This window comes from Vitis vinifera, chromosome 1 (assembly GCF_030704535.1).
Source record: "Vitis vinifera cultivar Pinot Noir 40024 chromosome 1, ASM3070453v1".
Taxonomy (NCBI): Eukaryota; Viridiplantae; Streptophyta; class Magnoliopsida; order Vitales; family Vitaceae; genus Vitis; species Vitis vinifera.
The window spans coordinates 6888208-6901074 of NC_081805.1; the positions used below are offsets into that span (position 1 = coordinate 6888208).

General features: G+C 30.2%; 1 protein-coding gene across 1 annotated transcript; it reads left to right on the forward strand.

Moving 5' to 3' along the window:
* The first annotated feature begins 6844 nt into the window (after positions 1-6844).
* On the forward strand, positions 6845-8749 carry LOC100250807 (cytochrome P450 86B1). The gene has a single exon (XM_002282149.4). It carries the CDS (start codon positions 6961-6963, stop codon positions 8539-8541), a length of 1581 nt encoding a protein of 526 aa, XP_002282185.1. The 5' UTR covers positions 6845-6960; the 3' UTR covers positions 8542-8749.
* Positions 8750-12867: the final 4118 nt, after the last annotated feature.

Sequence of the window (12867 nt, forward strand, 5' to 3'; positions counted from 1 at the left end):
TTTTTCTGTTTCTGATTATGAAGAGATTAGTACTAGTTGTGGAAGGAAATAATGGAGCCTCAATATGAAATTTTATGATCTATATGTATAAGAGGGAGCTAGGGAGGTGGGTAGTGGAAGCAGTGGTTCTTCAACCTTCTTTCTTTATAACTTGGAAAGTGACAAAAAGAAAAGCCATTAGAACATAAGTGAAAACGGATCTTCATGTAGAAGTTCTGAAAATCACACAAGGGCCAAAGGGACACTCCCACTTTCTTAGTGAGTCAAGATTTGATTTCTCTTTATTTTGTTGATAAGAAAAGGTCTGGTTTATAACTGTTCCCATGTATTTTGCTGCATTTTATGAACTCTTGGTCATTTAACAGGAAAATTGCCTCTTCGTAATCACTGAAAGTAACCTGACTTAACATTAAAGCTATTCGGGGTGATACTTTTCATGACAAAAAGCATTGGCCATTGCCCTTAAAGCTAGTTCTTTAGGTTGGTTGTTATCTTGAAGGTGACTCCAAAGTCATGGAAGATATGAAGTGAGACCCACCCATTGCCCCATTTCAGGTGCTTAGAACCTTATGCTTCGATACTCGAGCCTTCAACATGATGTTATTAATGGCAAATCTTATAGATAAAGAATGCATCTGATTTACTCACAACTCCATTCACTGTTATGCAACTCAGCAGTTGGGCCTTTATATTTTTATAAATATTTGATCCCATTTTCAGATGTCCACCAAAATCATGAGCTTTCCCCTCCAGTTGATCCGTGTGGCTTCCACTCTTCCCACTATATCACTACACTCTGGTATAAAGGGCTCTGGGTGGACCCACCACAATCTTTGTTGATTTTCATCAATTATAATGCTACTTAATAAATTAAAGTTAATTTCATTGAACTTAAATAATTTACTATCCCTATTTAATAAATGGGTGGTCTTCCTATTTTATTACTTTAATATCTATTTTCTTAACTTTTTTTAAATATAAATTTTTTATTTATTTCTTTAATTTTCCTGCATTATATATTTATTTAATATATTTATTTTCTTTTTTTTCTTTAATTTAAAATATTCCCTTTTTTTTATAAAGAATTAAATCATTTATTTCCCTATTCTTATATTTTCATATTTCTCTAAACCTTATATTTCCACATTTCTTTAATATATCATTCATTTTTATTCCATGTCTTTATTTAAACATCCTCTCCACATATTTCATTAATATATCATTCCTTTTATAAAGAATTTTAAATAATTTATTTACTTATTAATTACTCTAAAATTAATTATGTTTTTAAAGTTAAAGTTTCTATTTTCATATTTTTTTAATATATAATTTATAAAGAAAAAATAGGAGGTATAATATTTCTTACCTTAGAAAAAATTTAAAAAAATGATTTGTAAGTTAACTTGCTCAATTTTTATTGCCTGAAGTCATAAATAGCAAGTTTTACAAATGATTAAGTGGTGTTTATTTTGACTTTTACTATTCAGTCAAAAATAACTTGTTGAGATCAACCAATATAACTAAAATAAACTTATTGATCAAAATATAGAAATTTAATCAAAATCCTTCCATATCATTCTCATTTCTAATTTCCACCCGACTCTCCTCTTACTCAAAATAAGAGAAGTATTTAATGAAATTTCATGTTATACATATTTAACCAAAACCTTAAGAGTTGTGAATGAAATTAACACAACTAATATTATTACCATAAAATTTTAAATAAGAAAACAATATTTTTAATGAAAAATCATCATTTGATTAGTTTCTAATTTTATTTTTTATTATTCTTTTCAACAATATAAACACATTCTATTTATTAGTATATATTAAATATAAAAAGTAAAATTTTACATCCAATTAAAACATATAACAAAATGTTGTAAAAAGGTGAAGAATGATATTTACACCCAAATGAAACTCTATTACATGCCATTATCAAAGCACTTGATTAATCACATGATGTACCCTGAGAGAGATCTCACTCCATTTATTTTACTACAAATTACAGGCATATGGAGATCCTCTTGAGTTAAGTGCAATTTATAAGCGCAGTGCTAAGAAATAAGTGCTATGATACCATAGGTTTAATTGAGTCGTGTATATATATATATATAGAGGCAGTTTGTTTTTTTAGTTTTTTATTGAAAATAATTTGCTTTTAGATTAAAAGTTATTTATTTTTCTACAAACATGTTGATTTTTTTTTTTTTTAATGTTTAATAGAAAGAAAATATTAAAAAAAAACAACCTAATACTATTAAGTATTAAAATTCTATTTAGAATTAAGTAAAAAACCAAACACCACTTAAGAATTTAATAATTTAAACTCCTCAATTTCATCTCTAGCTTAACTAATATAATAAAATTTATCAAAATATTAGTATATTTAAGGATGATTATTTTTGTTGATGAGTCGTGTTCCTATCGTGTCAAAACTTAGATATTTTATTACATAACTCAATCCAAACCTAACATGAATAATAATTGTGTAAAAAATATAAACTTAAATATATACTATCTATTTATTTAAAAATAAATTTAAAATAAGTCAAATATTGGTTAAATAGTTTTAAGATATGATTAAACTAATAACAAAGTTATTAATTAAATAGATCAATTCAAGTCAAATTCATATTCTACAAGTTGACTAAAAAATTACCTATTTATTAAATAAGTTATATAGGTCAGACATGAAAAAATATGTTAGGTTCATATCATATTAATAAATCGTATCAAACTCTATCACCTATAATATTTTATTCCAACCTTTTATTTTCTAAATTCAAATACCAATTTAAAAAACAACTATTCATTATTGATCTATTTCTCGGATTTAGAATCACTATGATAGTAGTTCCAAGAAATATTCTTTTATCTTTTTTAACACTCAAAAAATAAATTTTTATTGTAAGAGTTGGTTGTTGGTATCAGAAAAATTAAAAATATTTTTTACAATAATAGGAGCTCATATTTAAATCAGACCATACTCTAAATTACTATGTTCTGTCTTAATCATTACTAGTCCATTAATTTCTCCCATATATTTGGTCGGATGCCAAGTTTAACCTTTCAAATCAACCGTTGAGTTGACAAATATGATATTATTAAAAATGAATCAATTAGTTTGATAATGTTGCATTAGCTATCACGTTAGTGAATAGGAGAATAAGACATATAACAATGGAAGTAAGGGCATCATTGGAAATAACTACCACGTCCAGTTTCTTCTAAAGGGAAAATTTATGCAGCAAAATAAAATGTAAAAGTCTCTTGGATCTCAATTTCAAGAAAATTCAAGTCAGATTCTTCCATGGGTGGACCTGAGGTTTTCCTTTTTCTTTCTTTTTTCTTTTTTGTGTTGGGTGTGGTTCTGTCAGGTGGAATGACCAGTTGACCACTCACCTAATATTAAAATTAAAAAAAAAAAAAAAAGAAAAAAAAAGAAAGAGAAGATTGGTCCACCCAAATAGAGATAGAAAAGGAAAGATTTTATGGATTTTTGATAGATGGAATATGGTGAATCTTATTCCCAATTTTTAAAGATGTAAAAACAATTTTCCCTTTTTAAAAATAAAAAATTATTTTAAAATTTTTTTAACATTGTTTCTTTAAAAATAATTTTTAAAAGTAAAATAAAATAAAAAAATAATTTTTAAAAAACAAGTAAAGATTATTTTTATTAATTTTTAAAAATAAAAGAAAAGCATTAATCTTTTCTAAAATTTGTTTTTAAAAATTATTTTTAAATTAAAAAATAAAAAATAATTTTAGAAAACGTAATCAAACTAGCCTTGATGTTTTTAAAATGCAGGAGTGACATCTTTAGCAAGTGGCTCTTATTATCTTTCGATCATGACCAATATACCTAACAAGTGTGCACGTTCTAAGGCTTCTAAATATGGGGACATTGAGGAGCCCCTTTATTAATTGAAACTTAAAAAAATGACAAGCACACTAACCCTATGACTCTTCCTTATTAATGCCTGCAACTACTTTCTTCTATTTTCCCATTCTCATCATGTCCAAAGCTTCTAAATATTGGGACATTGAGGAGCGGCTTTATTAATTGAAATTTCAAAAAATGACAAGCACACTAACCCTATGACTCTTCCTTATTAATGCCTGCAACTACTATCTTCTCTTTCCCCATTCTCATCATGTCCACTTCCTTCTCTCATGCATATCATCAACTCAGAAAGCTGTCTTGTCTCATTAATTTAATTATGGGTATATTTAACTTAGGGCTTACCTAATACCAAACTCATTTATTTATATACCCAGACAAAATTTAAAAAATAAATAAATAAATTCGTTACAAATTGTGTTTGGTATGCCTCAGAAAATTGGGTGGAATTAGGAAGATGTTTTTCCTTCTTTCTTGAAGGGAAGAACTTGACATTGGTTGTGTCAGGTTCTTCTATCCAAGGTTGTCATTAATTGTAGGTGAAAATTTATAAGATGCTTCAACATTAAATCATGACAATTTCTTGTTATATATCTGGATTTTATATTTATAGTTCATGTCAGTGAGTCGTGTTTATGTCTTGTCAAAATCTAAGTGTTTTTACTGATAGGCAAACTCACATTTAACATAAATAATAATTATATTAAAAATATAAAGTCAAATGCTATTTAATTATTAAACAAGTAACGTATCATAAAATTGGTCATATTATTCATTTAATAATATAAGTCATCCTACTTAATAATCAGTTTGACTTAGATTTTGTATAAACTTACAAGATTAATATTTCAATCAAACATGTTTATGATTCAATTGACGTATTTATTTAAAAACAAAATTTTAATGAGTTAGATATGAGTTAAATAATCTAAAATAATAATTAGACTAATAAGCACGATTGTTGAATAGATCAATATGGATCAAATTTATATCATGCAGATTAATCCAAAAATTATTTATTTATTCAATGTGTTATACAAATCGACATGAATTTGATTCTAACCTTACTATATTCAATTCAAACCCATATGGAAAAACATATTAGATTTTGATTCTCCTTGTCAACCGTATTAAAGTACTTAGTTTTCGGTGCAATAACTATTTTAAATCAACCACAATCATATGGAGGGCAATTTAACCTTGAACGTACTCATCAAGGCTTTGAAAATAAAGGTTTATTCTAGATGCACAGTGGATGCTGATTGGATGAAAGGAAAATAGGTTGGAATTTGGATCCTCACGATGAGATCATACGAGGAACCCACAAACTTAACTCTTAAGTCAATATTTTTGGTTGAATGATATCCATCAAACTTGAACTCCTATCGGACAAGGATGATGATATAGCAATGAATGCAGCTAATTAAATTCCTAACACCTAACTGCATTGGTAAAATCTGCCAAATGCATATTTATAGCAGTTGGATTTTGTGTTCAAATTGAGTGGACCGAATGCATCATAGGATTAGACTTGCAAAGCAACTGATGGACACTTTATTATGTTTGCTTTCAGTTTCTTATTTCGGGTTTTATTATTTAATATTAAGTCTTATTCCTTTGTAACAATATGTCTTAGTCTTATCTCTTTATACATTAAGTCCATTTATTTTATACTTTGATCTTAATGGGTTATATATCAATCTCATTTCTTTATATCGTTATTCAATTATTTTAACTTTATTATATATTTTTAATAACCTAAATTTGAAGTACGGTAGATATCGATTTGATGAGTTAGTTTTTTTCCTTTTCTGGCTGAAATTTAATGCAGTTTTATTCTTTAAGTCATTAGACCCGTAGAATTCACAGCTTTACAAGAAATAGCTTCTAACCAACATTATTTCCCAACTTTGATCTGACTGCTTGATAAATTTGGAGCTCAGACAGAATTGATTCTTTGAAGGAATAATTTGGTTTGCCTATGGCTACAAAGATGTAGATGTAGATGTAGACATCGTAGAGAGATAATAAAGACATCTTACCAGCCTTACACTTATCAAAATTTGAGAAACTTGACTAAATATAGACTCTGCAGTAGGCATTAATATTTTGCATTGTCCCTAGCGTTATCCTTTTCTTGTGACTCTAGTGCATGTTCAACTTGTATGCTTTTAATATGAATATAAATCAAAGATATGACCTAAGCAAAGCAATATATTGACATCCCACACCGATTGAAGAGCCAACTTGAACTTGAATACCTCATATTATTGGAATTTGGTGACCTGAAATCTATTGGGTCTAAACTAAAAAGTTTATATATATATATATATATATATAGATATTTGAAGGTTTGTAATAGTAGCAGAGGGATCAGGCCTGATAGGCCAGATCTCATAACCCCCTGCGGTATGAACCTGCTTGGTTATATTTATGTTATATAGTTTTAGGGTTATAATGATAATGCTTATATTCGAATCACTCACATTTATCTTTTTTTATATTAATATTTTGATATAATAAATTTTTTTTTCATGATTTTTCCTACTTAGGTTTTTTCACGTAACTCTGTGTTCTTATTCTATTTTTTATTATTATTATTATCTACTCTTGTTATTGTATAAGACATATTTTAAATTTTATGTTAAATTTTTTCTTTTTTCATAAAACAGCTTCAATATGATTTAGCTAAATTAAAATTGATCACAACTTCAATATTTCAAAAACCACCATAGATTTTGAGATGTATTTTCAACTATTATAAATTTCAAATTAATTTTACAACTACCATTTTTTATAAATATTTTTTTTTTAAAAAAAAAGTTACAAGTATTAATAGCCACCTAATGACATGCATGCTGGGTCAGCGACTGCAGTTAATACCCACCTAATGAGGGTCAAAAAAGCTGGTGAGGCTCTCTTGCTCCACCATCAATAGGTCAAGTAATATTTATATAATATATTAGCTGAGAGAAAGCATCTCAGGCTTCCATTACTATCCACCTATTCGTTTTCGTTCTTCGTGGTTCTCCAAGAACTGAAAGCATTAGAGAATGGTTGGAAGGATTGTTATCTCTGCAGTAGACTGGGTGGTTCATCATATATGGTTTTCTGACATAGCTGTGGCTTTGTCGAGCATATTCATCTTCAGTTCTATACTTCATAGACTCACCAACAAAGGTCCCATGTTATGGCCGGTGATGGGAATCATACCAACAGTATTCTTCCACATGAACGACATCTACAATTGGGGAACCAGAGTTCTGATCCGAGCTGGGGGGACATTCTACTATAGGGGAATGTGGATGGGTGGTAGTTACGGGATTATGACTATTGATCCTGCCAACATTGAGTACATGCTCAAGACAAGGTTCAAGAACTTCCCCAAAGGCAATTACTATAGAGAGAGGTTCAATGATTTGCTCGGGGGTGGCATTTTCAATGCAGATGATGAATCATGGAAGGAGCAAAGGCGACTTGCGACTTTTGAGATGCATTCGGGTCCGTTCGTGGCGCACTCGTTTCAGACCATACAAGGTTTGGTGCACCAGAAGCTGTTGAAACTGATAGAGAAGCTGGCAAAGTCAGGAGATTGTATTGATCTGCAAGAAGTGCTTCTTCGTTTTACATTTGATAATATTTGCACTGCAGCTTTTGGTGTTGATCCAGGGTGCTTGGCTCTAGATTTACCCGAAGTTCCTTTTGCCAAAGCTTTCGAGGAAGCCACGGAATCAACACTGTTCAGGTTCATTGTGCCTCCTTTTGTGTGGAAGCCCATGAGGTTCTTTAGAGTAGGAACTGAGAAGCGGCTCAAGGAAGCAGTGCGAATTGTACATGATTTTGCTGAGAAGACGGTGACAGAACGGAGGATTGAATTGAGTAAGGCCGGCAGTTCGACTAACCGATGTGATCTCTTGTCCAGGATTGTGGCCATTGGGTACTCGGAACAAGGCAAAAACAACAACTTCTCTGACAAGTTTCTCAAGGATTTTTGCATTAGCTTCATCTTAGCTGGGCGAGACACGAGCTCTGTTGCACTGGCGTGGTTCTTCTGGTTAATACACAAAAACCCAGATGTGGAAAGCAGAATTCTCAGCGAAATCAAAGAAGTCTTGGGTCCGTACGACTCCAACAAGGAAGACCTAAGTCAGAGAGCTTTTACAGTGGAAGAACTAAAGAAGATGGTGTATCTGCAAGCGGCCTTAACAGAGTCCCTGCGGCTCTACCCATCTGTGCCAATCGACTTCAAAGAGGTTATGGAAGATGACGTGTTCCCAGACGGCACACCCATCAAACGTGGGGCCAGGGTCCTCTACTCCATCTTCTCCATGGCTCGAATCGAGTCCATATGGGGGAAAGACTGCATGGAGTTCAAGCCAGAGAGGTGGATCAAAGACGGGGAGCTTGTGAGTGAGAATCAGTTTAAGTATCCAGTGTTTAATGCTGGACCCAGGCTTTGCATAGGGAAAAAGTTTGCCTACATGCAGATGAAAATGGTGGCTGCTTCGATCCTGATGAGGTACTCGGTTAAGGTTGTTGAAGGTCATAACGTTATTCCCAAAATGACAACCACACTCTACATGAAGAATGGCTTATTGGTGACTTTCAAGCCTAGGTTGAGCCTGGTGAGCTAAGCTAGCTAGTGATTAAGCTAAGGTTGGTCAGGTCATAATAAGGTAAGTGCTAAAAATCCCTTTTTAAAATCACTATCAAATAAATTCAATAGCTCCGTGTAATGAGTTGTAGCAGTGGGAGGAAAACAAATGGACGTACGTCTTCGTTTGCTCTCGTGTTGTACAATATATATGAACTAATGAATTTTACACATCAAGTTTGTACGTACAATGTGAAATTTAACTAACCAAAAAAAAAAAATTTACGTTGCAAAATGGAAATGCCAATAAATAATAAATATAGCTTCAAAATAAATATTTGAGGTAGGTCAAACACTAAGGAAACGTGCATGAATTATTTTATATCTTGTCCATGAGTTTGTTAGGGTTAATAATGGTGGAAAGTGGAAACTTAACTGTAAATGCGGTGGACAGGGACAGTGTGTAAGAGAAAATAGAGTGTCAGGTACGAGTACGACACAGACGACGAAGTAGATTTGCATTGCATGCCCACCACTCACCCACCAGAGGGGCCTGGCTTTGAGAAGCCTGTTCTAAGTTTAATGAGAAGGCTACATCATATACATATGTGAATGTCTAAGAGTCATCCTGCAAACGTGCATGAATTCTCATCGTGCATGTCCTTCTATTTTTTTTGGTATAATAATCTTGGATATTTAACATAAACAAATTAATTAAAATGTGTTTGAGCTGGTTTGGATGCTTTCTTTTTTTCCTGTCGTCTTTCCTTCACACTTAAAGAATTATGAGTAATATTAGACATTATTGGAAAGTATTTTCCAAAAACATTTATAAAAATAAGATGTTTCATAAAATTTAGAGTGCATATCAAAATATTTCTATTTAAAGTATTTAAAATACATTTGATTATGATTTTAGGAAATATTTTTAATTTATTTAATATTTGAAAGATAAAATTTTTCTACTATTAAAAAAATTAGAAATACTATCAAACCACTATTAATAGAAATGTTTTTTCAGAAAGTGTTTTTAAAATAATTACCAATAAAGTTTTTCTCTAGAAAATATTATAAATGATTTTTTTTTAATATTGTAAGTGGTTTTTCAAAATTTTTAACTTGTTTCCAAAATTTTATCAAACGTTTGATATTATTTCAAAAACACTTTTTAGACTAAATTAAATTACTATCAAACTGACTCTTAAAAAATTGAAAAATCATTTATATTATTTGTCAATGAAGCATTGATTGATGATTCTTCCAAAAATGCTTATAAAGAGAGCACTTCAAGTAAGATGCTCTCAAATATATTATTAATTAATAACATAATCATGCTAATTATGAAGTCAAAAAATTGTTAAGTAAAGCCCTTGATGTTGAATCTCATGAGAAATATTGAAGATGGAAGGATTGCTTAATTTGTTACAATTAATTAGCTTCTAGGAGTTCACAATCGCTTTCATTCTTTTTGGGACTTACCAAGCAAAAGGTGTAGAGGCCTTGTTCACACGTCTTGGTGAAGAAGCTGTGATTGATTGGTGTGGTTTTTGCTTCTTTCCATTCCTTTTTTATTAATCTTTCACCTAATAATTATTGACCTAAGTAGAATTGGTTGTTCTTTCATAATCATTCTTTCCTGGGTGCTTAATTTCTTTAATTAAATTATATGAGGCTTAGACAATAATTGCACAAAATCTAATGTAAGTCAATGAGAGTCAACCATTTCATTATGATCCTTTCTTGATTTCTTAACATCATCCTACTAATAAATTATATTTCATAATTTAAATCATATACTATGGTAACTAATGGTTTAAATAGTACTTGTAAGATTAAATGACTTGGTCCAATCAATTAAGAAGCCAACGACATACAATGGACAAGGAGGGTTTATGATAAGGTATGATTTGGTGTACCTGGTCTTGAAGCCATTTTAATGAGGCGCCTAGCACCGTTTTTACAATTTTGTAATAGCACAGCTCGCCCATCAATGCAGGAATACTGTGGTTAGGCCTCCTTGTCAGTTGTCATGACTTATGGCCATGGCCCTGTGGGAGGTTGTGGTACCAACCCCTGGTTTATAAAGCCATCATCATTTAATTGAAAGCCCTGCCATGTTCCCTACCGACGCCAAAGTATAAACCAAAAGTCAAAACAATTTGTTCACCTAATTGATTATTAATGTAGATAGAGAGTGGGTGTTAGCAGATGGGACATTAGTTAAAGTGAGACTAGCTATTAGGGATGGCAATAGGGCTGGATGGATCCCACTTTGTTAATCTAATCTTTGTTGATTTATATAAATTAATTCTCATCCTTATCTTAATAAAAAATTTAAACAAAGACATGCAGGTATAAGAATTTCTCACACCTATGTTATTTATTTTTTAATTTTTTTTAAAAAATAATAATAATTCTCACATCCACATAGCTTATTTAAAAAATAATAATTTTTTTTAATTTAAAAATAAATATATTAAAATTTTTATATTATGTTATTTGAAAAATAGTTTTTTATTATTTTATGTGTTAAAATATTTTTAATTTAATTATTATATATAATTGGTGGTCCTAATTTCAAAAAACCTCAAACTCGCCCCTAACTTGTAAATTTTAATTCCAAACCTATCCCATGAAACACGGATGGAACCAGAAAAACTCACAGAATTCTCATCCTTGATAGGTATTCCATCTTCTATCCATGGCTTTAATCGAGCCCACATGTGGAAAAAGCCTGCATGGAGTTCAAATAGATAAAAAAAATGTGCAGTTAGTGAGCGAAAATCAATTCAACCATCCTCGTGTGTTGCATAGTGTAAAAAGCTTGCCAAACATGCAGAGGAAGGTTGCTCTAAAAATCACAACTACCCTCTGCACTAAGAATGGCTGTCTGGATGCTGGGACAATAGAAAGGTATCAATTAAAAGGGTGTCTGCCTTTGGTTTCTTCTAAGGTTAGGTGAAGGACAAGGTAGATGGAAGATGAGTTTCTTCATTAAATTGAAAGGATTAGCATCTTATTTCCATCTGGGTCCTTCCAATCTATGCATCTGCTAAGAATATTTTCCTCTGCACTAACCAAGATATTGTTATCTATAAATGCCAATGTTTTATAAAAAGTTAAGTAGAAATGATTAAGTGATCGAAGCATTGGAATAAAGAGTCAATGTGGAGGTTGAAAATGGGGCGTTTGGTATGACTGTATGAGAGTGACAAGGAAAAAGCTGATCTTGTATACATATGGAAGACCTCAACTTTAGTTTCTTTTTCCTTCATTCAGTTTCTCAGCAACCAAACATCAGTGCAATTGAATATATCTTTACTTTTATCAGTATCTATACTAAAACTGATGCTAATTAAATATACCTTTCAAATTAATGGCGTTTACCTAATCTAATATTACATGTATTTTTTTGTCATAAGAAGGGGCCTCACATGGATGAAAATACCTGGGTATGAAGATGGAAGAAATGTTCATTTTTCTTTAGACTTGTGGAAAAAGTATATGACCCGTGTTTTCTGAATCTTGTTTTAAAAAACTGTTTCTAAGTTCAAGAAATTTTTTTTTTTGTCTTTTTTAGTGTTTTATAAAAATAAAGGTGTTTGACAATTATTTTTAAAAAACAAAAAATAAAAAACTTGTTTGAATAAGTTATTTTTAAAAATAATTTTTGTGTATTATATATAGTTTGATTTATAATTTAATTGTTTAATGAAGAATTTTAGGAAAAAAAAAATTAGAAAAGCACGGGTGAAAGGAATATCATATTTAAAGATTTTTAGCATTGGTATTAGATGGTGAAGAGAGAGAAAGAATGATATGTTTTCTTTTTGTTTTTAAAAACAGATGGAAACAACTTTTACTTATTTTTTTTAAATTGTTTTCTATTTTACTTTGTTTTTTAAAATTATTCTTAAAGAATTTTTAAAAACAATTTTTTATTTTTAAAAATAGAAAGCTATTTTTTAATAAATCACATGGCAAACATAATCTAAATTTTTTATTCTCTATTTTATAAATGTTTTATAATTATACCTAACGTGGGGTTTGGATACATTATTTTTTGTTTTTAGAAATTGAAAATTATAATAATACATATATAAAACGTAAGAATTCTTATATAGATAAGACAAATTTGCCTTAAAATAGACAATAACTTTTAAAGGGTTATTTCAACCATTGACTCAAAATGAACGCATATAGGAAAAATAATCTCATTTAATAATTTATTGAAATATGACATTATTTGGACATTTGTACTCTTATTAATTTTACTCCAAAAAAGAAAATATTCTTTCTTTCACTTTACGACTTTTCTTATTCACGGTTCATTTTGTCTCTTTCATGAATACCTTTCTCTGTTATG